Source organism: Lynx canadensis, chromosome B3 (assembly GCF_007474595.2).
Source record: "Lynx canadensis isolate LIC74 chromosome B3, mLynCan4.pri.v2, whole genome shotgun sequence".
NCBI classification, from domain to species: domain Eukaryota; kingdom Metazoa; phylum Chordata; class Mammalia; order Carnivora; family Felidae; genus Lynx; species Lynx canadensis.
The window spans coordinates 52831697-52858626 of NC_044308.2; the positions used below are offsets into that span (position 1 = coordinate 52831697).

Consider the following 26930-nt stretch of genomic DNA (forward strand, 5'->3'; position numbering starts at 1 on the left):
ACTATGTGTATAGTCATTATGCCACATAACCTCAAGTCCCAGTGATTCCTGCTGAATGACCCCGGGCCCCAAAATACCTTAGTTCCTGGGCCTGCTTTCTCAGAGGATTTCTGCTTTCTCTTTCCATCATTTCTCAGCTTTCTGTTCTTGTGGCATGATGAAGACAGGTTCCCTTAGATGCAGACCCTGAGGTAAGGATTGGAGGGCAAGTTGTTTGTTTGGGAGGTGATCCCAGGAAGCACCAGTAGGGGGCTGGGAGAGACAAAGGAAAGGGGAGGCAGCCCAGACAGGTAGGTGCATTACTTACAGGTGCAATTTACTTACCTCCAGGAGCAGCTGGGGCTCAAGGCACTGAGACTTCCACAACACAGCACAAAGCTATCCCACATAGGGGGAAGGAACCTAGATTTTATCCCCAAATCCTGTCTGTCATTCTTTAAAGGCTGCTCCCCTTAGCTCCCTGGCATTTCCAGAAGCCTGAGGGTGTTGGCAGTAGGAAGCTGCCAGGACGTAGGGGAGGTGAATGTGCAGGACAGAAACTCCTCCTCTGTGGCTCTGGAGCTGCACAGAGGGGGCCTCCACCCTTCCCTCTCATCCTCACCCCTGACAGAAATTCAGGGTGAAGAAGGAAAACTAGACTATGACTGAGAGCCTAAGGGACCCTCCTTCAAGTAATAGATAACTTCTGTGATAGTCCAGGAGCCTTTACTGTCTAACTTCCCCTGGTTCTTGGTTATATTCTTAAAATGCACTGTAAGACAACTGGTTGTTTAAAAGAAATTTTTTAAACCACTCAAAAATATCCAATCAAACTAATTTTTGAAGTAAAGTAAGAGTCCACAAATTGCAGTATTAGGCAAACTCTCTGGAGAGGAAAACGGACTTGTTTGTATTACCTCAAATGATAGGATACAGCCAGACCTCCAAAAGAGTTAGTGTCCAGGGTGGGGCTACAGTCTGAAGAAGGACACATAACTGCAGGTGGGGAAACTGAGGTAGAACCAAGCACATGGGTTCAAGTATACATGAACTGTGGGGCAAAGCCAAGGAGAAACTGTGGGTCACTGGACATGCAGGGTCCAGGGTACACTGGACGCCAGGTTACAAACAAGACTCACCCCCTCCCTCAACTTGGCAGTGGAAGGGACTTGGTCAGGACAGGCACAGGCATGACAGGAAAGTGAGGGGCATGTTCAAGACACGTGAGATGGCAAGCTGAAGGTCCTCAGAACTGGCCTGTGAAGAGGGCTGGGATAAACATCCCTTATTTAAAGTCACATATCAAGGTCATGAACAGCCAGGACAAAAATCCAGGTGTCTTCACTCCACCACGGCAGAAATTACCCAACAGTTAGTGGTCCAGGGGAAAAGCCAAGAAGAAGAAGTGGGTTCCAAGAAAACCAGGGCATGCTGGCCTCAAGTTCCTGTGAGGATAATTCCAGGGAGAAGGAACCCAGGCCAAGCCAGAGAGTCAAAACTTCCAGCCATCACAGCAAAGCACCCTGGCTGACAGGAAGGAGACAGGCTTTATGCTGGGGAGAAGAGGAGCAAGGAACCCACATGACAGGGATAGGGCTGCAGCAAACAGAGCCAGAGAAATTAAGTGTGGGACAAGAAAGAAGCAGAGAGAGGCTGAAATGGGGGGGGCATGGAACAAACCCATCACTGCGTAGTCTCTGGCTAGTTCTTTGTTTTGACATGTATTCAAGGCTCTTCTGTGCATGGCGAGCAGAGTAAGATAGTAAAGACACAGCTCTCAGATGAAAAAGACAGAGCTTGAGCTCTGGCTTGGGTGTAGTGGGATTTGGGCAAGGCCGGGGAAAATGTTGTTGCAGCAACCAAAGACACAGGTGAAGAGCTGGGAGGAGGGAAACTGCAGATTTGGAAAGGAAAAGATAAAATCAAGAGACCTGTGGAGAGGGGCACCTGGGTGGCTCAGATGGTTAAGCACGGGACTCTTGATTTCAGCTCAGGTCATGATCTCACAGTTCGTGGGTTTGAGCCCTGTGTCGGGCTCTGTGCTGATGGCTCAGAGCCTGGAGCCTGCTTCGGAATATGTGTCTCCCTCTCTCTGCCCCTCCCCCGCTCATGCTCTGTCTCTCTCTCTCTCAAAAATAAATAAATACTGAATTTTTTTTAAAAAACTTACAGCACAGAGCCTGCTTATAATTCTCTTTCCCTCTCTCTCTCTCTCTCTCTGTCCCTCTTGCTCATGCGTGCGCGCTCTCTCTCAAAATAAATAAATAAGCTTTTAAAAAAGGAGAGAGAGACCTATGGAGAAATAGCATTAGAATTTGATAGGACTATGGGTGCCAAAGTGAAAGAAAAACAAAAATCAGAGAACTAATTTGAAGACTCTGAGCCTGAGGAACTGGGAGCTGTTGGCACCTTGGGTGCTGATGGAGACTTTGGAAAGATGTGATTATTTGGAACTGAGAGTCCACGTTGCACTGACCCCACCCTCCACTCTGTATCTGGGAAGGGAGAGAATGATGGGGCTAGGATCCAGCGTCCAGAGCTGACCTCGCCCCTGTGTGCCACTCCCCATTCCTATTAACTCTTGCAGCAATGTCCTGCACTACGGAAGGTGATAGGTATCCCCTTCACTTGTTTCCCGGGACAGAAACCTAATACTTGATCCTTGGACTCATCAACTTCATCAAAAGAAATGAAAGTATGAATTATACGAATGTGAAGGGTGAACTGAGTTCCTGGATTCTTGACAATGATCTGACTTGACAATCCACACTGGAAAAAAGTAACACAGAATTTGGAATACCATTAAGCCAACTGGAAATATGGTATCAATGTGTCTGTTTGGGGGGAGGATTAGTGCTTTTGAACAAGGTCACTGTGACTCAAATATTGTAATGATGTTATCCTGAAAGAGCTTCAATAAAGCTAACCGCTTGTTAATGTCTAGATAATACAAATTTGGAAAGATCTAAAATCCAGCTAAAACTGACAGCCAAAAAAGAAAGTTGTTGAAACACTGAAAACTACCATGGGATGATATATGGTAATGGTTTGAACTAAAATAAATTTGATATTTTTGGCTATGGGAGGATTTCCCACCTATGCCATACTGTCTGAGATGTTAAGATGATCACATCCACAGGCAAGAGGCCAGGGAAGTAATAGAGGTAGGCCCAGGGGTCCTTCCAAGGGATGACATTAATTTATGGCTTTCCTCAGAGAATGATCAAAGGTTTATGGCAACCAGGAATCAGATCCAGTGCTTGAAAGATTTCTCCCTTAAAAGTGTTGATGACTTCAACCAGGCAGATGGGCTTTGAACACAGAAGGGAGGAGTCAATTAAAGAACAATGCTAAGAGAAGACTTGGTGGGAAAGAAAATGTTGGCTAGAGAGGAAAGAGAACTGGAAAATTTAAAAATCCAGAAGAGGAGAGGGGAGGGGAGGGAGGAAGGGAACAGAGGGGAGGGAGGAGGAAGGGGAAGAGATGGATGGGAGGGGGAAGAAGGAGGGAAGAAGGGGAAGAGGGGGCGAGAAGAAGCGGAATAGGAGGGGAAGAAGGGGAGGGGACAAAGTAGAGAGGAAGAAGGGAGGGAAGGGAAGTGGGAGGGAAGGGAAGGGAGGGAAAGAAAGGGAAGGGAAAGGGGAAAAAGTCATTGATGAGATGAAGAAATTAAAGAGGGGTTGGTCACGTCCTGCTTTTAATAATTCCATTCCAGGTGGATATGGGCTACTAGAACACTAGTGTGCAAGAGATGATAAGAGGGGAAATATCAGTATTGAGGAGAGAGATTTGCAGAAGTTAGAAGCAGACTGAAAACCAGATGTAGTAAGGAATAGTAAACAGCCCATAAAGGAGCATAGTACTATGATGAGTGCCCTGAACTAGGGCCGGAGACCTGGGTTCTAGTCCCACTTCTGCCGCTAACTTTGGGCAAGTCACTCCATCTTCCTGGACATGTCTCTTTATATCTAAAGTAATGGGATTTATGACCTTTAACATCCCCTTCCTCTTCTATAGCCCTCGAAATCACAAACTTGCATAAATGGAACCTCTTATATTGGAACATGTATTTAGCTTTTCTAAGTAAAAATGCTTCGAATGGAGGGGAAAAAAAGGTTCCACTCAACACTTGGCAAGCAGTATTTGTTCTGTAAAATAATTAGCGAGTAAGCATTATTGAACTGGGTTGTCCCATAATTACAAGCGAATTAAAAGGAAAAAAAAAGACTTTAGGAGACTCAATTTTCCCTCCCATAGATCAGAAGAGTGATTAACAGAAACTATGGGTGGATGGTTAATAAAGATATTGGCAGAGGAGGCGAGAGCTAACATCAAAAAAAGAGTGCTAGTCTAGGGGTCAGGAGCCTCGAGTTCCAGTCCCAACTCTGACCCTTCTGGGATCTGAGCATGTCATTTCCCCTCTGTGCGCCAACTTCTAAAGGAACCCTAAAGATCATGGACTCCAGGTTCCCACAATGTGGTCATCCACCTGTAATCATTAGAATAGTCTTTCTGCTTTCTGTGTGTCTATACTCATAAGGCCAAACTAGGAAAATGGAAACTATTTTATGTTTCCAGGAGTAATGCTGGGAATTGGCCACAGAGGTGACTGAAGAGCTGAGAAGCCAAACAGAGGACAGTGAAGCAAGCTAGATATTAGCAACAGCAGGAAGCCACTGCCATGGGCTAGAGGGACAAAGGGGAGGAGGTGCCGTTTGGAGCCCAGAGGCTGTGGTCACCTGATGGAAGCTGGAACCACAGTGAGTCCGTCTGGCAGGAGCTGGAAGAGCCACGGAGGAGATGCAGTCATGGAGGAGGTGCCAATATCTGAGGGATAGACAATTGGAGAGAATATCCCTGGCACACACAGACTGCAGGGATCAGCACTTCTTCCATACAGAGCAGGGAAATGGCAAGGAATGGATCTGAGAATAGGCAGGCCAGGACTGGCACAAAATCCAAATTCTACTTTCTTATAACATCCATCTATTGATCCTGCATCAGCCTAGAGTCCAGGTTTCTTCCACATTTGAGGACACCCATCCCTGTTTTCTTTCTTCCCTGGAATGATATTCAAACTTCCTCACAAAGAATGGTTTGGAAACCATTCTATCATTGTCCTAATTCTCCTTCTCTGGGAGCTCCCTGGTATGCCTCCTGAAAATGTGGTACCAAATGCTCATAAGACCCCAGGTATCCATAACATCAGCTCAAACACAGGATTATGCCCACCCTTGTTTTAGCAACATAGCTGTTATCCCACTGTTGACTCACATTGAGTGCATGGACCACCAAGACCCACTTAACTTTTCCATGTGATTCCATGTCTTCACTGACTTGTCCTAGAAGGGTACATATTTGATAAGCAGAACCTAATTCATCTTCTAAATCGCTGATTTAAAAAAAGAAAAAAGTAGGGATACCTGGGTGGCTCAGTCAGTTAAGCATCTCTTGATTTCAGCTCAGGTCCTGATCTCGTGGTTTGTGAGTTCAAGCCCTGTGTCGGGCTCTGCACTGACAGTGCAGAACCTGCTTGGGATTCTCTCTCTCCCTCTCTCTCTCTGCTCCTCCCCTGCTCATAATCTCTCTCTCTCTCTCTCTCTCTCTCTCTCTCTCTCTCTCTCTCTCTCTCTCTCTCTCTCTCTCTCTCAAAATAAACATTTAAAAAATAAAAAAATAAAAAATAAAATAAAATAACAAAGTAAAATAGACCAGAGCCAAGGACAGAGCACTGTGTCATTTACACTGGAGACTTCTGTCCAAATTAACTCAGGATCATGAATCAAGACTCACTGGGTAGGATCATTCAACCAGCTCTAGATCCACCTAACAACAAGGGAATTATGCAAGATTTCATCAAAGTCTTTACTTAAATAACAATATATGGTATGTGTGGCAGCCAGTTCCCTTCACTTTGCACCTGAAGCACAAAAAGGGTACTCAACTAATATTTGCTACTTTGAAGTTGAATAAAATTATCTTGATGTCACTAGACATCTAGTGACCCTGTTTAAAGAAAGTTAACAAGGTTATTTTGATGAGACGGATAATGTACCCATGTTGGCTACTGGTGATCATCATTTTCTTAACTGTGTATAACCCTGTTTGTTCCAGACTTTTGCTAGAGGGCACCAAAAATGTCACCAATCTGTTATTCCTGGAACCTATTCCTTTTTCCTTTTGAAAACTGGGCAATACTGCCCCTTTGCAGTCTCTGAGTACTCTTCTATCTTCCTGAAAACTGTAAGGACTCTGTCACTGCTTAAGTCGTGTGGGTCTTAACTGTCTTCCCCTCAGTGGGAACAATTTTGACCCTTTCCATGCTACATGATGATGGGAAGGCACTGGGCACAAGTGAAGTGGTCACTTAGGGTGCCCACATAGGAGACCTGTGGATCCTTGTAAGAACAGCTCCAGTAGAGCACAGTCACATCCTGCAGCCCCCACTGTGAATGCCACAAGTGGGACCAGACACCATATGTGATCAGGGAGAGTCCCAGAAGGGCTGACCCCTATGATCCTGGTCTTGCTGTTTAAAAGACTTGCAAATAAGCCCATAGAAAGCTGGGCCAGAGCACAACAGAGATTGGGCCCATAGAGCTTTCTTCCTTCTTTCTCTTCCTCTTCCCCTCTTTCTCAATTACCTTCTTCCTCTGAAACAGTGCTTTAGAGTCACTATAACTGCATTAGCTGCTCCAGAAGCTATCCTGTAGGCAGCTCATGAGGGCAAAAGCTAAGAACATAGAACGGCCTGATGCCCAACAGTCTGCCTCCCACGAGGTGTCCAGACTTGGATAGAGCTGTGCAGAGGACACATTGCCCACAAAGACAACGTGAAAGGGAAATCTCCACTCCTGTCCTCAACCGATAGGGATCCCCTCTGGGCTCAATCAATGCTTGATAAATACAAGAATGAACTCAAATAACTCACCCAGGGTGCTGAGAGGGGATCATGCCCACAAAAATTCTTGATAATCATAAAGTCTTGAGATACATACAGCAATTATTTTGTTAGCTACAATTTTCTGTCTTGTTTCTCTCCCAAGAAGAACAAATGAGGCTGCTGAAGGTTTAGACATTGATTAAAGATGTATGCAAAGATTTAAACATGAAGATGTTTACTGAGCTGTCAATTATAGCAGAAATTTGGAAACAACTTAAATGCCCAATCCTAGAGCACTATTTCACTACATTATGATACACCCATACAACAGAATACTGTGCAAATCATGTTTTCAAAAAGTAGATGGAATGATGTTCACAACATATTATTAAAAGGAAAAAGCAAGTTAAAAAAGAATGCCATACACAAGGAGAGAAATTACTCAAAAGATGTGTTAACAGTTATGCAACTGGTAGAAATATTTTTTTAATTTTTAATTTTTCTACAGTGATACTTTTGAAATAAAGAATGCAGAACAATAAAACTTTATTTTTGCTAGCCAAAAAAAAAAAAAAAAAAGGAAAAGCCCCTTCCTTCAAGGCTGTCTTCTGGCACCTCATTCTACCAGATGGATATAAAGCCAGTTCAGACCTCACTGTACAGCTTGCCGAGAGAGCCATGAAGGCCCCCTCACTCTGGGCAGAAGCTTCCTTGGTGCCAGCATCCACTTTGAGACAAGTTATTTAAAATGGGGCTGTCCTGGCCAACCTCTCATCCTGCAATACCAAGGGCTGCTTCAGCCTAGGAAAAAAGGCAGTTCCAGAGCTCTGTAGGGTTTTGAAGCAGAACAGCAGCCCTAGCGTGTGAGAGGAACCTCCTCCCCTCTCCAGGCTGCTTGCCCGAAGGTTTACAGACAGCTCCCTTTCCATCCCACAAAAGGAGACAGGCAGATGAGTCACAGCACTGGCTTAGATTAAAGAGTATTATTGTGTTAGCAGAAATGGATCTATTTTATTATCTGTTTCTTGACACCTTACAAGTAGATAGGCTTTTCCCACCAGACAGGCAAGTTCCTTAAAAAGCCAAAAGACTTCGTTAGCTGAAGCTAAGGAATGACCACTAAGAGTTAGAAACTTGTGTGTCTGAAAAGCAGCCAGACTGCAAAGATGTAGTGGAAACACTGAGGAAAGTGGTTTATAACCCTCAGACTCTAGATTCAAGTCTGCAAAGTGATGCCATTCGTCTAAAAATACACAGAGGAACTACGGAAATCCTTTCCTCTTTTCTAAGAGCTTTTTCTTTCCTTCTTTTTTTTTTTTTTTAAAGAAATATACTAGGATTGGTTTGTAAAGGAGATTCAGCACCTCAGATTTCACTGTTTTTGTGGGGGTGATGGCCATGAGATGCTATTTTAAGGACTTCCTTCTCTTATACAGATTTTTCCACACTGGGAGGACAGATAAGGTATGTTCCACTAATGTTCCTCATTAAACACATATGCATGCCAGCAGTCATTTCCCTTTGTCTTGCTATCCCATGACAACAGCCTGTATATCATAGGAAATTGGAATGGAGACCTTATTTAGTTTGGATCTCTCTTCTCCATTGTTTAATTCCACTTTCAATTTTTCATTCTATGTCTGCAGTTTTTTTGGTTTTTTTTTTTTTTGCAGAAATATACTATGACTGAACATAGGAACAGATAAATGAATAGGTGTTGTTTTTCTGAAGACTCACATCATAGACTTTCCAAAAGCACTTTGACCAGCATCCCCCACCCCCAGCAATTTACCTCTGAGTAGAAATGTACTTATTATTCAGTAAAGATCCAATGGCTGATGGGCCTCTATGTGTCATAAATGTGTGCTCCCCATACTTGGTTTACTGTTAATCAAGTTCCAGTAGTGAGCTTCCCTATTTCCTTTATTACCTGAGTGGGATTCTGTCTATCTCACCCTTCAACCCAGACCACCTGCCCACTAAAACAAACAAACAAAAACCAAAAAATCCTCTACCAAATGCCAGGAAAGAAGGTCTAAGGGAAGAAAGTTTCACATTTCCTATTGTTGGATCAAGGTTTGGCTTTCAGAGGAAGCTGGAGGTCTTTCCAATCCAATATGCTCTGTTCTCTGATGCTACCATCATTGTTTTTCCTTAAGAATGCAAAGCTATGATAGCAAACTTTTTAAATGATCCCAGCTATTTATTTTTGAATATCAACTTTTATCCAAATGTTGCTGGTACTTTTTTCTTTTCACTTCAAAATGTGATTTTAAAATATTGTTTTTTCTAAATGGGATCCATTAATCTAAGAAGTAATGTACTTTCCATTTACCAAACATTAGCTGTGTGCCAGGCATTGAGTAATAGCCTCCACACACATTATTTCATTTACTCCCTTACAACCACCCTATGAAGGAGATGCCAGCACATGAGAAAACTGAAGGTTAAGCCATTTGCCCAAGATCACACATCTAGTATGAGACTCTTTTGACTGTTCTATGGAAACCCATCCAACTTTTGTCAACTAAAGTCCTGAGTTTGGCCGTCTAGAAAATGTTTTCTGAGGACACAAAGTAGAAGAACTGTTATTTGTACTCTGTGAAGCCCATACCTTCACTAAAGGAGGAAGCCCTCAGGTAGCCAACAGGCCAAACTCACCTGTGACCCTATACCCTACCAGTTAGGAGCCCATCTGGACATCAGATAAGCCTGATTTCAAGTCCCAGCCCACCCGCTTACTGGACCTGAGACCACAAGAAAGTTATCTACTCTCCCTGAAATTCAGTTTCCATATCTATAAAATGAGGATAATAATATAGGTCGAATTCTACGAAATGGCCAACTTTCGACTATATTTGAATCTCCAAAAAAGCATTTGCAGATAGTTCAACTCTCCACTGGGTCACTGTGCAGATTAAACAAACGCACATAGGAAACAATTAAATGGCTTTAGTAGACTTTCTCTTCCTCATCTCATTTTGCTCAGGTCAATAAAGTTAGTTTTCATTCTCTGTGGAACTTAATATACAGGGAAGCTGGCCTGAGGTTACATAAGTGTTGGAGCCGATAATTCAGGGAGACACTAAGACTGCACGGATGGTTGAGAATTAACAACCAAGGATCTCCTGAGGCCTTACTGCTCCTGCTCTGGGCGTTTTCCCTAGTATGGTAGTTTCCTCTCTTAATGACGAAGTAAATGCGCAAATACCTCTTTAGAAAGTGAAAGGGCAGGGGATATTGAGGATGTGGAGCACTCCGTGTTAAGGAGAAAGACAAGGTTTCAAACCCGGTCTTGGCACGAGTCGGAGGCGCGAAGCGGCGGACCGGAGCCGGCAGGGCGTGTCCACGCGCGCGGCTCCCAGCGCCGGCCTCGCGCCGCGACCGCCCCGCCCGCCCCGCCCACGCGGGGGAGACGCGCCGCCGGAGCCAGCGTACCTGCCCGGTGCTGTTCGCTTCCTCGCCAAGCGCCAGGCCCCGTTCTCGGCTCCTCACGTGCATGATCTTATTTACGCCCCCACAACATTCCCGACAAAAAGCAACTGTCATTTCCCCATTTGCCAAGTGAGGAAACAGCTCAGAGAGGTTGAGTCTCTCTTCTAAGGTCTCCGGGCTGGTGGACTCGAACCCGGGCAACCCCAGGACTCCCACACGGAACCTCTCCTTCTCCTTACTCGGTAGAGGCGCTTTCTCGCCTCAAAATCGTCCCAAGTTGGCCCCCAGCAAGAGACCGCTCGGCCTCGCCGACCTGCACGACCTCGCCGCGCTCCTTAGGTCCAGGGCGCGGGGCGCGGGTAGGAGGAGCGGCGCCGCCCCCGGGGTATTTAAACCCGGTCTGGAACCCGCGGGGCCGGACGCTCCCGTTCCTCCCTGCTCGCGCCTCCCCTCCCCCTCCCGCTCTCTTCCCCGCGCGCTCCCACCCTCCGCCCCGCGCTTGCTTCGCGCGCAGGCACCGGCCGGCGGCCGCGGGGAACGGGACGCGGGCGGCGCTCGCCTCTGGGGAGTCGACCCCCGGCCGTGGCCGCCGCGCATTGCCCAGCCAGCGCCGCCAGGGCTGCAGCCGCCCGGCTGCCCGCACCGAGTGCGCCGCGGCAGCCGGAGCCCGGACGCGGACCCCGAGCGTCCCGCAGACGGGAGGGCGGGCGGCTGCGGACGCCCGGCAGGCAGCTCGCAGCATGGATTCGGATTCCGGCGAGCAGAGCGAGGGCGAGCCCGTGACCGCCGCAGGTACCGAGGGGACGCGGCAGCCCAGCCCGGAGGGCCGGGACCGGGAGGAGGGGAGGCCGGGGCAGGAAATCGCGAGTATGTCACCGAGCTGCCGGACGGGAGGCCGATCTCTTCCAGGCCAGGACTGGGGATTGCTCCGCGCTATGAGTTTGCTGTGAGGCTTTCTCCCTCACTGCACTTGGGCGCGCGGGAGGAAGAAGAGGTGCTTCTGCGGGTGGCTCTCCGCGCAGCTGCGTCCCGCTGCGGGCTCGGGTCGCCCGGGCTGCGTGGGGGTGGGGAAAGGTTCGGGAAATCTGCGTCCCGTAGTTTGCTGCAGCGAGGGTCGCAACACATCTGCCCTTTGAAAGAACTTTCCGAGCGCCCACCCAGTCCTCGAACCCGGGGCGCCAGGGACGCTGCGGAACAGGTGACACGGTCCGAGGGCGTGACAGGGGACTCCGGAAAGGAAAGGACCCGCGGGTGGACTGGCAGGAGTCAGACCACAGCTAGTGGCTGCAGTTCCCGAGCCTGCACTAGCGGTGCAGAAGGGTTTGCCCATCGCTGTCCCGCACCGGCAGAGGGGGTTCCGGCGGAGGGGGTCTGGGAACACAGCCGCGGGGGCGCGCGGGAGCAGGGCTTCGCCATTAAGAGGCGCCGCCGGCTTTTCACAATCGATAGTTATCGAAGCAATGGGTGGATGCTTACTTTGGAAAAAATGAATGTCCTCCCCCGCCTCTCCCTGATACTGAGCAACAGGAGGAAGCCACCCACAGCCTTGGGTCGACTTACCGCTGGGCTCTGCCCACCTCCACCGCCGGCTCCGCCCCGCCGCCCACGGGTCCGCGCACCGGAGACCTGATCACCCTCCCCACCTGTCCGTGGCTCTCGGCACCCATGGAGCCCTGAAAGCCACCCTGACCGGCCGACCTGTGAGCTGAGACTCTCCTGTTACACACCCGAAGTCCTAGACTAGTCCCCACTCTTCCCTGTATCAGACCAGCATCCTGAGAGTGGGGACCAAGTGCCAGGAGGCACTATGAGTCCAGGCGTGGGTGTAGGAAAGGCAGGCTCAGGAACCAGGCAGCACAGGGCCAGGCGCTGTGCCAAAGGCCCTACATATATTATTCCCCTTCATCCTCACAGCATCTAGCCAGGTGGTTATTATCTCCATTTTACAGAAGTCCAGAGAGGCTAAGTGCCTTGCCCACGCCTCATAGCAGGGAGTAGCCAAGGGCAGAGTGATTCCCTTCCCACTGCGTGGTACCCCTCAGCCTTTCACAAGGCAGCTGTGGTCAACACCTTTGGGTGGGGAAGAGATGAGGCAGGCAAAGAGGAAAGGCCGCGTTACCAAGATGCCTGTGTATGAGGATTCCTGTGTGTGTGTGTGTGTGTGTGTGTGTGTGTGTGTGTGCGTGCGTGCGCGCGTGTGTGTTCGTGCAAGGGCCACCTCCTTTGTGTAGGCCTATGTGGATATAACCAATAAACATGAACCTTCTGCTGCCTCTATGCTTCTGTGGCAATGAAGCACCAAGATTTTGTTTCACATGGGGGGCTTGTGGATCTCCTTACATCATTTTAAAGTTTCAGTGTGTTTGTATGTATCTAAGTATATCTGGAAAGCTGAGGGGTAGGGGGTGCTGACCTTGACACTTTACTGTCTCAAAATCCCAGGAATTAACATGCTCTCCCCACCCCACCCTCAGATCTCTTGTGCACGTTGATGTTGAAGGGAAGGAGAAAGAAGCTTAGAGAAAGAAGAGGGAGAAGAGGAGGGAGGAGACACTCCAGAAGAGTTGGTGCTTGAGTGTAAGGGGAGGAAAGAAATTCTTAAGGGTCCTGTTGCTTCTTCCCCAAGCCTACCCAGCACAGAGTATCCCAGATGTATCCATTGTGTCAGGTCTCTGCACTGCTAACAGCAAACCCTACCATGGAGGTCAGATGGGTCCCATGAATAAGAGGACAGCCAACTCTGAGCTGTCACCATTCATTTGCACCTTGCTGTTTTCTACAGTCACTTTTTCTTTTTTTGTGTGTGCTTGAATCTCCCAAGTTGAACATTTATTTGAATATCACAAGCCATTCTGCTAAATGGCATTCCATCTCATTATTCTCAGTCTTAAAGTATTCTTCGTGAACAAGCTTCAAAACTAGATGCTAATTCATTGCCTTGCTGTCGCTGCATCCTGTCAAATGGAAACCCTTGCTGCAGCTTCAGATACAGGTTAAATGACAGGTATGTTATCCACAGGGGTTGACCTTTGTCTCTACAAGGAATGAGGCGTTCATCTGTGGACCTGTATCTCTGCAAGCTGGATGAGTTTGTAACAGAGGACAGCAGAGGAAGTGGGACTTCTTGGAGTATTCATGTGTGTGTCTCCTTGTGTTGAGATGATAAGGGCTGTTTCCTCCTCAGTGGCCTTCCCTTCTCGAACTTGTGAAAAATCCCTGTGAGAGGTACCTTATTAAAGTCAAGAGCCTGGACTCTGGGATGAGAAAGACCTAGATTCCCTTCTCTACATTTGGGCAAGCTATTTAACCTCTCCAAGCCTGTTTCCCCCTCTGCAAAATGGGGATGACATTTAGTACCACAAGGAGGATTAAATAAAATATCACATGAAGGGGCACCTGGGTGGCTCAGTCACTTAAGCGTCCGACTATTGATTTTGGCTCAGGTCATGATCTCATGGTTTGGTGTGTGAGATAGATCCTCATGTAGGGCTCTGCGCACACACACTCTCTCAAAATAAATAAATAAATTTTTAAAAATACCACATGAAAAGTGTTCCTGGTAATCATTCAGTAAATGGTAGCCACTATTTTGATTATCATTTGATTGGATTATTTGTTGTAAGAATACTGCTAAATAATGTACCTTGGTGCTTTGTAAAATGTAAATCAGTAGGCATGTGTAAAACAATTGTTGGCATTATTATTACATTAATATAATTGAGCAGATTTGTTTTGAATTTTCTCCTTTTCACTCTCTCATTCTCTCTCGTGTGTGTGTGTGCGCGCGCGCGTGCGTGCTTATTGGTTTCGGGGGGAGGTTATCTTTGATTTACCTCTTCTTATCCTCTTCATCTTCCAGCTCAAGGAATGAAGATGGGGACATTCAAAATACTACTTTCACACCCCTTTTCCTCCAGCTCTACGTAAAGTTGTACGAAGCAGAGAATGCTTTACCCAATCCACTGGCTAATGTGGAGATTAGCCACTTTCATGCCACTTCAAATAGAAGAAGAGATAACCCTTCCAACCAGTGAACCTTTTTCCTTCAGGGTAGCAAGAGGCACAGGAGGTCCTTGCCATTCTCCTTTCCATTTTTGGAAAGTCACCTTCCAAGATACAAATTGGCAGAAGAGTGAGAAAATCTCTGAGGACCACCTACTCTTCACTGCACCCCTTTCCAGAGACTTGTCTAAAGCTCTCCCGGGGCCTGCTGTGCAGATTTCTCATCGAGCAGTGCAGTGCCCTACATAAGAGGGTGAAGGGGGGAGATGAGATTTGTCTCCAACTGCATTTTCTGTTTTTCAGGAAGCACAGGATGATACTTCTATGCCTGAAACTCTACCCCACTTTTCTTTGATTTTGGGTTCTTTCTATGATTGGGAAAGAGGCAGCGTTTATGGAACACTGGATTCATTCCAGAGACCCAACTTGGCAGTCTGTGGTTTGGCAAACCCACCATCCATCTCTCAGAAATTCTAGCACTTGGTATATTAACTCAGCAGTGATTAAGAGTCTTTCCTAAGAAGCAACAAGTGAGTAAACATTAGTGGTGTCAGCTTTTTCCCTTTCTGGCTTGTAAGACCAAGATAGTCTACCCAGCTGAGGACAGACCAGCTCCTTCTACCTGCAGCTAGATGGTCCAGGGCAATCAAGCTTATGGGGATTCTTCGCAGCTGGGTAGGTGCTACAAAAAACATGTCCATGCAGTGGAGTCAGGATGTGGTAGGAGAGCATCAAGACGGTAAAAGAAATGGGAAAACAGGCCCCCAACTTTGTATTTGCCATCCTTCTCATTGCCTAGGTCCTAAGCTTGGTCTTTGTGAATAAAGTGGCAAGGAGTGGGTAGGCTTCAATAGGTGGCCAAAAGGAGAAAAGACATTCCAGAAGTCACACACCACTTGAGCAAAGGCACAAACAGGGAGGTAACTGGAGTGAAGGGCATATACTAGGGAGTACTGGGAAATAAAGTTATATGAGTGAGGGGAGGGCCTCATGGAAGAGGGTCTTAATAACTTGGTCCTGATGGTGCCAGAGGAGCCGCCATTGAGCTGATTGTTGTGCAGAGATATGACTGACTGAAAGTTGGGTTTTCGGGAGCCACATTTGATAGACCTGAAGTATAAGGACTGCCTAGGCTTGAAGCCTCAGCTAGCAGGGGTGGCCACAGTATTGGAGGAGGTTGTGGCTCTAAGGCAAGGCAGAAGAGGAAGGAGGCCAGTGCCACATCAGAGAAACAAACAACAGACACTGCTGACAGATTGTACAAAAGCAGTGAAAGGAGAGGGAGAGTGAAAGGAGACTAGCGTGTCAACCTGGGTGAGGCAGGGAAATCCTGGAGATGGACTCCCCAGCCCAGGCTTCCAAGCCCCTGTCCTTCCATCAGGCACATAGCAGTGGTGCTTTCCTTAAAGGCACTTTTCCCCTGCAGACAGTAAATCATGCTTGGTTTCAGGGGATCTTGAGGTTCTGGAGTTTGCTGATTCTCAGTGTTAGGTTCCTCAAGGAGACTGTTGAGTAACCTTTGTTGACTGACAGATTGACCATTGATGGGCTGGCTGACCTGGCACAGGGACCACCTGAGGATGAGGTATCACTTGCCTGTTAGTCATAGTCCCACATCTTGTTCCTGTTTGTGGACCTTTTCAGGAGCCTCTGCCTCATCTACACCCTGGACTGTAACTGCTTTAAGGGTCGGGACCCTGTCTTGTGCCTTCATGTTCCTGAGATTTTATGGACAAAATAAGTGGAAGAGCCTCTAGAGGAGCCTCCTGGGAAGTCTGCACTGAAAGGCCAGACAGGCAGACACCTTTCCTATAAGGTGGAACTGCCAAAGCTTTCCTCCAGTGCTTTGTTTTCCTTCTGTGTTTTAAGATTTCTTGCACTGTCTGGGACCCTGTGTTGGGAAGTATGGGAGATGCAGAGAGATAATGGCAGGGTCCATCCTGTCTTCCAGGGTTTGAGATCTGGTGGGGAGATAGGACATCTATAGTGATGGCCACAGCCTACACCAGTACATGAAGACTCTTGACCCCTTGCCCTAGGATAACACGCCAGCCAAATTTTTGTTTATACTTTCTGTCTTGGTAACAGCCACTTTCCATTGTCTGCTTTATGGTTATTCTTGTACATCTCTCATCTCTTGTACTGGATTGTTAACTCCCTAGTGGCAAGGATTGGGTCTTTTTCACCTGTATCACTTCCTACCAGCACCACCCAGGGACCCTAAACAGACTGGTAGGTTGCTGGCTGGCTGAATTCATGCATACATCAATAGATGGATAGAGGCATAACTCAGAGATAGTGCAGGTTCGGTTCTAGATCCTGGCAGTAAAGCAAATGCTGCAATAGTCAAATGAATTTTTAGGTTTCCCAATGCATATAAAAGTCATGTTTACACTATATTGTAGTCTCTGAAGTGTGCAATTGCATCATATCTTTAAAAAAATGTACATACCTTAACTTAAAAATCAATTTAGGGTAGCAAAAATACTTTGGTAGGGGTGCCTCGGTGGTTCAGTAGGTTAAGTATTCGGCTCTTGACTTCGGCTCAGGTCATGATCTCACGGTTCAAGAGTTTGAGCCCCACATGGGATTGTTTCTCTCTGGCCCTCCCCCACTCATCGTGCATGTGTGTGCATGTGCTCTCTCAAAATAAACTTTAACAAAAATAAAAATACTTTATTGATAAAAAAAAATGCTAACCATCATCTGAGCTTTCAGTGAGCTGTAATCACTGATCACAGATCACCATAACAAATGTAATAAAAAATGAAAAGTTTGAAATACTTCAAAAATTACCAAAATGTAATACAGAGACATGAAGTGAGTAAATGCTGTTGGGAAAGTGGTACTGATAGACTTGCTCCACCAGGGTTGGCACAGACCTTCAGTTTGTAACAAAAAAAAAAAAAAAATTGCAAAGGGGATGCCTGAGTGGCTCAGTCAGTTGAGCATCCGACTTCAGCTCAGGTAATGATCTCCCAGTTTGTGGGTTCGAGCCCCATGTCAGACTCTGTGCTAATAACTCAGAGCCTGGAGCCTGCTTTGAATTCTGTGTCTCCCTCTCTCTCTGCCCCTCCCCCACTTGCTCTCTGTCTCTGTCTCTCAAAAATAAATAAATATTTTTAAAAATCTGCAAGGTGAATTAAGCAAAGTGCAACAAAATGAGGTGTGCCTGTATATGGATAGACAGATGGATGGATGATGTTGTAGGTTGGTTCCCCAGGAAGCATGCAGTGAGTTTATTTGGGGGAGAAGAGGGCAAGGGAGGAACACTGGACTAGGCAGAGTGAGAAACTGAGCTGCAATGCATGCCCAACAATAGCCTCCAGCTCTGGAGCTGCAGTAGCCCTTCAGAACCATTCTGAGTTGGGGTGAGGGGCCAGGACTTCATATCCCCTTATACAGTGATGAGTCATTAGATGCAGGCCATCCCAAGGAACAGGGTGTGACCTGGGGTGAAGCTGTTCCCATCAACTGAGGGCTGTCTGCAGGCCATGCCCCCAGCAGCTTGTGAAGTTCTTGGTTCTCCATTCTTGAGGAGGAACCTGGGCAGTATGTTGCAGCATCCACCATGGGTGGTCCCCCAAATTCTTCAAGAATGTTTCATTAGGGATGGCAGCCCTGTCTACCAGCAAAGCTCAGGGGATAGTCATTGAGCTGTAAATTTTTAAAAAAATTTGTTTAATGTTTATTTATTTTTGAGACAGAGACAGAGCATGAATGGGGGAGGGGCAGAGAGAGAGGGAGACACAGAATGGGAAGCAGGCTCCAGGCTCTGAGCCATCAGCCCAGAGCCCAACGCGGGGCTCGAACTCACGGACCGCAAGATCGTGATCTGAACTGAAGTCGGACGCTTAACCGACTGAGCCACCCAGGCGCCCCGAGCTGTAAATTTTATCTAGACCTCATTAGGACAATTTAGATTGCCAGACAAAATTAGCCATTCTAGACCTCATAGCTCTGCACCCAGTTATTCAATCCACTCAATCCAATAGATATTGACTGATCATCTGTGTTATGTTGAGTGGTGCAGGGTGCTATGGTAGCATACATAAATGGAATTAGAAGTAACCCTGCCCTCTAGAAATTTGCAGCCATCCATAACTGAATCTGCATGACTGGGTGGCATCAACAATAAATGGTATAGAGTTTGGAGCACAGAGCATTGTGGTTTGGAGTTCCGATGGGGAGGCTTCATGGAGGAGATGGGCATTGAGGGTAGCCTTGAAAGAGTGAAGGATTTAGATGGGGGGAGGAGAGAGGGAAGGGAAGAAAGGAACCTGTGAGGAGCCTGGCCTGACTCAATGGGGATCCCCTTGGAGGACTCGTGGGAAGAGGGTTGTCATACTTAGAAAGTAAAATTGGGTGTCATGATGGTGGTTGTATCCAACATGTAAGTTTCTAGAGATGGGACAAGAATGTGTGTGAGTGTGCAAATAGAAAGCCTTATTTCCTACATTATTTTTCTTTTTAAGAATATGGTACCTGCTTTTTTGTCAACAAAACCAAATTATAGTCACACTTTCCATTAGCACCATCCTCTAACTGGTTGCTTTTCTTCCAGAGTTATCATTGGCTCTCACTTGAATTCACATGCAAATCTCTATAAAGACACTGTATACATAATTTGATTTTGTTTTTTTCGGTCACTTGGCTTCCAACTCTTTATGTAAAATGTCTGTGTAGGTGGGTGTTTGGGCTGTATTCTGTGCAAGTATAGAAATAAAGGATAGAGAAGCATTTAAAAAACAAGTTTCCTGTACCAACCTAATCCAAGAAAACATATAAGGAGGATGAGTATCTGTGTCCTTCACATATATTAAGGCATGCCAAAAAATATATTACCTTTTTATACATCAGAAATTTTTTTTTAGGCAGTTGCATGGTCCAAATTCTGATGCTGCTTTAGAACAGTCTTCATGTTCATATTGGGTTTTCTAAACATCATTGCCTGCGAATAAACTTGAGTCTGTTCATGGAAAATCTACTAGTGTGCAGACTATAAAAATGGAAGGCTTGGCGGCACAGAAAGTGCTAGACACACCCTAATAGAAACCAGTATTTTATAACTCAGTTCTCCAGAAATAAAAAAAGAGAGAGAGATTTTGGTGGGGTCCAAATATTGGTTTAAACTATTGAAAAACCACAGGAGCAGCCACTAGCTTCTAGGTTCTCCTCTCAAAAGTAAAATATGCTTTCTGTGAAACCGTTCTAACCCTGAAAAGAAACATTTTGGTGACATGTAGCTTTATGGAAGTTCCCAGTTGATATTTTTATGGTACAGGCATCCAATTTCATGCCTGGGAGGGAATTTCTGTCAAGGGCTGTTCTGGTGAACACATCCAGCATGCCTGATTTGGGGCCTGTGGGTTATGCTGGGAAGGTACACAGATTTCGGCGTAGAATATGGGAGGGAGGTAATGGGGCCGTCTGCAGGGCAAGCCTCTGGAGCAGCTCTGTCCTACCACATTCAAGTCTGGTTCCTTGGTTTCCTCAGGATAACGCTGAGACAGGGAGAGAAGACTGGGGTTGGGGTTATAGGAGAGGAAGTAGGGTTTAAGAAGGTGTGGCAAATATCAAACAACATGAGAAGCTGTGAGGATGTGCCAGCCAGAGTCCAGCCCCAGAGGGCTAGTACTGAATGCAAAATAATAGTGATGTTTTGAATTTTACTTATTTATTCCATGTTAATTAAGCACATACAAGGCACTTGAGACTGAACTGATTGTTTATATGATATTTAACCCTTAGACCAGCCTTCTGGGATAGATACTATAAATAGCCCCATTTTACAGACCAGAAAACTGAGGCACAGAGGGAGGTTAAGTAACTTGCTCAGGGATATGCAGCTTGTCAGGGTATATGAAGACAGTCTAACAACAATAATAGTACTCTTGTACCAGGTAGATTAGGTAAGTTAAGTTGGCAGATGGCACCAGGTTCCTTTGTATCCCCCACCACCTCCCACGGGGCCTAGAACACTGACCATGAGGTTCCTTCATGAGGCTCCTTCTGTTAGGACATTGTATCTTCAGAAGGCCCTGTTTTAAGCAGCAGACATTACCTGCATTAGCCCAATGACACATGGGCAAGGATTGGCTGGCACAGGTTCCAGAACGAGAACTGGTGAAGGGTGGCTCAGGAGGGAAGACGGGAAGAGGGGCACAAAGCTCCTGCCAGGGAGAGAAGGTCGTGGAAGGACCCTGCAGCTGTGCACATCTCCAAAGTCACGGGACCTGGTGGGTGGTGAATGCAGCAAACATGAGAGGAGGAAGGATTAGAAAGCAGAGCCAAGGGAGGTGCTGAAGACAGACAGACATCCCCTTCATCAGAGTGCTTAAGCTGAGTCCTAAGAAATTTTTTTTCACTCCAGCATTGAGTCATTTCAGATCAAGAATGGTAACCAGTTGGATTTGAGGATGAGAGAAAACTCAAGGATGAGCTTGCCCCACAGTGAAGAGAAGTTGAGATTCAGAGCTAGATGACTGGGGTATGGGTGTCCAGCACTGTCTCTTACCGCCTTTTAGCAACATTGGTTTCTGATCAAAGGCAAGCCATAGCTCATGGCAGAATATGTGAAAATGGTACAAAGAAGAAAATTAGATTGAGCCCTAAGAATAGATGTGCTTTGCCAGAGCCAGAAAGCAATCCTGAAGAGATGCAAGGGAGCTTTATTTGGAGAAAGAGGGGGCTTTATAAGAGAATAAAAGTCCCCCTTCTGCAGTGTTTACTCAGGAATACTAAAAACATCTGGCTAAAAACTGTCAGAACCAGAACTGGAAGCCAGATCCTCTGGCTTCTTTGTCCTTCCCCAAAAACATACGTAAGTTTAAAATAGGACCAGAGTTACTCTGGATGGTGGGATATCAAAGGACCCCTGCTCTATTTCCTTCTGACACCTTCCACCGTGTTCTTGCCACCCTCTCCCCTCCTTTCCCTCTTCGGAGACTTCTCCCCAAGAAGCACACCGGCCACCACGGGCCCATACCAGGCCCTGCCCTTCTTTCTGGCCCACCCCTGCCCCGCATCCAGAGAGCCCTCCACAGAGCCCTCAGAAGATTTTTATATTCCTTAATACCCAAAAGATATTTAGCAGGTTTTATAGATGCCCAGTGATAATTGCAAAGGTTAATTTACCCTGAGTTTAACAGCTGTCAGCTTCAGGGATAGATTTATTGACCTCTAGTTCTCCAATTGTTTTTCATCTTTGTTTACATTGATTGTTTTTTTTAAGGAAACAGAAATTAGTTCATCTGTGTTAGCTTCTCTACCGTTAGGATTTGACTTCATAATTTAGTCTCAGTGAAACAAGGTGGGCAGAGCTCAGTCAACACAGAGTCAACTTTTAGAGAGCCCAGAGGAGTGTCCAATGGGAATTCAACAACAATTTCTTGATTTTCTCTTTCCTTTTGACTTCTCTGACTGTATATAAACCTGTTTCCTGCACCCTTCCTCCACTGGTCCTCCTGCTTCCCTCATTAATTCTCTTTTCCTACCTGTGTCCCCTCAGGCTGAGGCCTTGGCCTGGTCTCTCCTGACAATACACTTTCATATGAGAGAGAACACCTACTCTTTCAGCACAAAGCCAAATATTCCCAAAGCTGCATTCTAGCCCAGTCCTCTCTCCCAAGCAAGAATCCCACCTTTCAGGGCCTCTGGAGAGGCCAGAAGACCTTTTGGCTCAGCACCTCCACACCCAGACCAGTACTTTACCCCCCTCAGCTTTTCCCAGCTCTTCTGTGGCCTCCTCAGCCACCAAGTTGATCAGAGTAAAACAACTGTAAAGTCATAAGAACAATTAAATATCCCGTACACATGATCCCATGGCAAAACCAGGACATGGATAAAGCAGGTATTGTTCTCAGATTACACTGAGTGGTGAATTTTCACTATTGCAAACTACCAACCCCCAAAAAAGGGGCAGCAACAAACCTACATATTCAACCTAAACAAACTATTCAAATAGCTATTGAACGATTAAATACATGATCACATTTCCACACAGTGGGATATTATTCAGCTGTTAAAAATTAATTTGGAGAGCATATAATAAATAGTTTGCATTATAATGTATAAAGAAAGCTTGGTAATATATTATCTCAATCTATTATCTCAGTTGTGCTACATACATGTATACATACACATATACACACACACCCCTATACATACATATGCATACACACACACACCCTTTTTATAGAGAGAAGGGGAGGGGACTCCCTTACATTCAGTCATACACATAAACTTTATTTTAACATTTTAAGGCTGGAACAGAATTAACCATTCTATATAATGAGTTTCTAGGTAATTATAATTTCCTTCCTTGTACTCTTCTTCCAGATATTTCTGCCGTGAATATGCATAACTTTCAGAGGGAAGTTTGATCTCACTTGATTGTTGCTTTTAAGTGAGATCCAGTGGCCAGTCCACTGCTCATCCTTTGGGCTTTCTTGCAGTTTTGTCTCAGGTCATTCCATCTTCTTCCTTCTCTTCCTTCCTGTGATCCTCTTTCTTCCTCAGACCAGTCCTCCATGAGTCCTTCTCATGGCTCCTCCTGGTGGGGGTACGTTCTAGGCTTCTTTCCTCAGCCCTCTTCCTGCTCACCTATTGCCCCATCTTTGGCTTTCCCCTCTCCCTGGTGCCTGTCCCACATCACACTGTCCCCTCTGAGCCCACCCAGCCTGGGCCTTGTGAGCCCTCATGCCATGAAGAGGAAATGTAGACCACCAGAGTGGGTAATGAGCTCACAGATTTGAGGCCTGCAGTCTGCCCCAGGGCACCAGAGCCTCTCAGACCAAATGGACATGCTGGATGAGCTTGCTCACTCAGCCATTTTGGCTCCTAAACACAGCCTCACCATTGCTTGCTGACCAGCAGTGTGTGCAACCATACCTCCTTCTTATCATTTGCAAGTGAATGAATATGACCACCATGATTTTTGAAAGAGAGATCAGAGAATATGAAAGGCAGAATAACAGGGCGCCTGTGTGGCTCAGTCAGTTGATCATCAGACTTCAGCTCAGGTCGTGATCTCATGGCTCATGAGTTCAAGCCCTGCATGGGGCTGGCTGCTGTCAGCCTGTCAGCGGAGCTCTCTTGGGATCCTCTGTCCTCTGTCTCTCTGCCCCTCCCCCTCGTGTGTATGTGTGTGTGTGCACGTGTGCACATGCTCAATTTCTCTCTCAAAAATAAATTTAAAAAATCTTGAAAAAAAGGCAGAATAATCAAGATAGGAAGTGAGTTCTTAGGGAAAAAACAGGCATTTATGAGAAAACAGGCATTTTAGAGAAAACAGCCTCACACTGGGCTTTCCATTCACCCCCAGAGGGAGGTCAGTGATGGGCTGAAGGTCATGGTGGGATGAAGATGTCTAGTTCCAGCCATCCTTGCTTTTGTGTGTTTCATTTATGTTAAAAAAAAAAAGTTTTTTTTCACATAAAAATAGCTCTGCCAAGTTGTCATAACCCAACGAGAGTGACTGGAGTCTGAGCAAAGTCTGAAGGGGATAAAGGTTGGTGATAATTAGGGCCAAGACTGTCTTAAGGCAGGATGAAGGCTGGCAAGGACTAAGAGCAGCTGGTCAGGTCATCAGGAAGTCAGGACATGTGGCAGGGGCCACAAAAAGGGCCTTTCTCTTGAGTCACTTGGCCTGCAACAAGTCTGCCAGTCATGGCCGCCCCAGCCTGCTTGGGCCTCTTCACCTGGAGGGGAGCCCCACTTAAAGAGTCCAAAACTTTGAGAAAAGCTGGCTCCCTAGCAGGGGCATCCTGACCTCTTACCTCCTGCCCAGAAGCAAGTCCTCCTTCTGACCTCTCCCCGGCCCCAGATTTCTGCCTCATCCTTGATGCTTCCCTTCCCTGAAGCCTCTCCCACCCAGGTGCTTCTCTCCCACTCACCTCACAAGTCGTCCTGGGCACTGGAGGGACTAAGGCAGTGGAAACTCTGAGACCTGTGGCCATGACTGGTCATAAAGCAGCTTCCAGATCTTAACAGCTTCCAGAGAGAAAAGCCAGGCTTTTGCCAATGGACTAGTTTCCTGAGTAGTAACACTAAGAGCTGAACAACAGTAGTACAGTGACTTTGAATTCTCAAGGCAAATGATTTTCCAGGTAGAGTTCTGAACTGCAACCATCAGTCAAGTGTGTTGGGTGGAATAAAGTCACCATAAGACATGTTTCCAGACAATTACCTTACTGTGTTCCCTTCTTTAGGTTGCTGCTGGATCAGGAGTCAGCCCACTGAGGCCCCCAGGCCAAGTCCACCTGCCATCTGATTTTGAGTGGCCCATGAGCATTTTATCTTTTTAATGGTTGCATTTAAATGGTTATATAAGTGTCCAGATCTGCTTTGCCTTTTGGCCCTTTATTCTCTGGCCCTTTCAGGTAGTTTGCTAGTGCCTGTATTAGACAAAGTATTCCACTGAAATGGGAGTAAGAAAGAAGAAGCCATGAGATCCAAAAACAGGAGATGGACACAGGAGAGAAGGAATGAAGGATTGGAGGGAGTACCGGGTGACAGCCTGGAGCAGGCTTAGAGGGAAATGTGCCCAGAGTTGAGCCAGGGCACAGAAAGCTCCTAGAAGAGTCTCCAAGAAGGAAAATTAAAGTGAAAGATTGGTTGAAGTGTCAGAACCTACTGAGAACTCTGTATTCTGTTAGGAACTTTGGGAGTGAATTAGGGCTAGGCAGATAGAAAACTAACCAAAGAAAAACAAGGCAGTTTTTAACTTCTGAGAAAACAAGATGAATAAGAAAGGAAATACAGTCATGAAGTGATAGAACATACATGACTCAGCTATGAATGGTATCCAAATCATGGTAATGTAAATCACTGAAGTTAGAGTTAGCCAAATATTATAATAGAACTAAATGGGAAAGTGGAAGGAGAAATGAATGGAGAAGAGAGTTAATTTATCACTTTCCAAAATAGGAAGTTAAAAGCAAATAAAGTTAAGGGCTAACAGGATAAGCATGTAATTTAAATATAAAGAGGTAATTATTAGTTGGAACAGCTAAAATAGTTTGAAGTATTTGGGGTCTAAAGAGCCAGCATCAGAGGTGGGCCAGAGGATGCTGCATTTTGTAGAAGCCGTAGAATGACCTGACTTTTAAAATAGTGTACCCAGGGGTGCCTGGGTAGCTCAGTCAGTTAAGTGTCCAACTTCGGCTCAGGTCATGATCTCGCGGTTCATGAGTTTGAGCCCCGCATTGGGCTCTGTGCTGACAGCTTAGAGCCTGGAGCCTGCTACGAATTCTGTCTCCTCTCTCTCTGCTCCTCCCCCGCTCATGCTCTGTCTCTCTCTCTCTCTCTCTCTCTCTCTCTCTCTCTCTCTCTCCTTAAAAAATAAATAAAGCATTAAAAAATTAAAAAAATAAATAAATAAAGTAGTGTACCCAAGGGGTGCCTGGGTGACTCAGTCAGTTGAGCATCTGGCTCTTGATTTTGGCTCAGGTCATGATCTCACAGTTCATGAGATGGAGCCCCATGTCAGGCTTTGCACTGATAGTGCAGAGCCTGCTTGGGATTCTCTCTCCCTCCCTCTGTCCTTCTTTCCCTCTCTCCCCCTCCCTCTTTCTCTGCCCTTCCCCTGTTTGAGTGTACTCTGTCTCTCAAATAAATAAACTTAAAAAAGTAAAATAATGTACCCATAATCACTTTGAAAATAGATTTTTAAAATAATAAAAAGAAAAAGTGACTTGGTCAGCCCAAGGAGTGATGTCCTGGCAACCATGCCCAGGTGGGAAAAAGGCACAGTGGGGGTAACCTCAAGCCCCTGGCTGGAGGAAGTAGGCTTCAGTGTCCTGGGGCCATGCTAGTTCTGATTATCATTATTGTTCCTGACATTAGGGTGAGTACATTTCAATAAAATGTCAAGACTGATAGCCATTGATTCATGCAATGAACACTCTCTGCATTTCAATCCCTGGCTGGAGCTGTTGGGATGAATACATCATGATTCCTGCCCTCAGCAGTTCACACACTGGTGATAAATAAAGTCATTCATCCAGCTGGTGTATGATGGCTCTACACAGCGATAATATACTAGAAGGATACATGATTGCAGGGACAGGTGCTCAGAGGTCAGAAGTCCTTCGGGGAACGTAAGAGACTCTTAAATATGGAGAACAAACAGAGGGTTACTGGAGGGGTTGTGGGAGGGGGGATGGTCTAAATGGCTAAGGGGCATTAAGGAATCTACTCCTGAAATCATTGTTGCACCATATGCTAAATAACTTGAATATAAATTTAAAAAAATAAATTAAATTAAAAAAAGAAGTCCTTCGGGGAGCCCGGGAGGTTGACTAGGAATCAGGGGAGATGGGGTGAGGCAGGAGCAGATGTCCAAGCACCAGGGAACAAAACGTGCAGAGGCACAGAGAGGACCCAGGAATGATAGAGCTTGTTACAGCTGAGACGTGTGTGGCCTGGAGTCAGGAACTCAGAGTTTTTAGAGGAAGAAGCTGGAGAGGTGAATAGAAGATAGACCCTCCGCTAAGCAAGCGGGCATGCCATGGTAAAGAGTCTGTCCTTTGCCTTCCCCCGTGACATCACTTCCTGGACTGACTGGTCTCTATGGGTTTTTTTAGGTTTAAATTTATCATTGAGCTCCTACTATGTGCCAGGGACACCA

The 26930-nt window shown here is 46.2% G+C and overlaps 1 protein-coding gene across 1 annotated transcript in view; it reads left to right on the plus strand.

Annotated features, from left to right (window-relative positions):
- Nucleotides 1-1025: 1025 nt before the first annotated feature.
- TNFAIP8L3 (TNF alpha induced protein 8 like 3) overlaps nt 1026-26930 on the plus strand; it is a 44866-nt gene continuing 18961 nt past the window's right edge. The window contains 5 exon segments of the mRNA XM_032593510.1: nt 1026-1047; nt 1050-1076; nt 1079-1137; nt 7723-7759; nt 10964-11089. Of these exon segments, the coding sequence (XP_032449401.1) occupies nt 1026-1047; nt 1050-1076; nt 1079-1137; nt 7723-7759; nt 10964-11089 (271 nt within the window).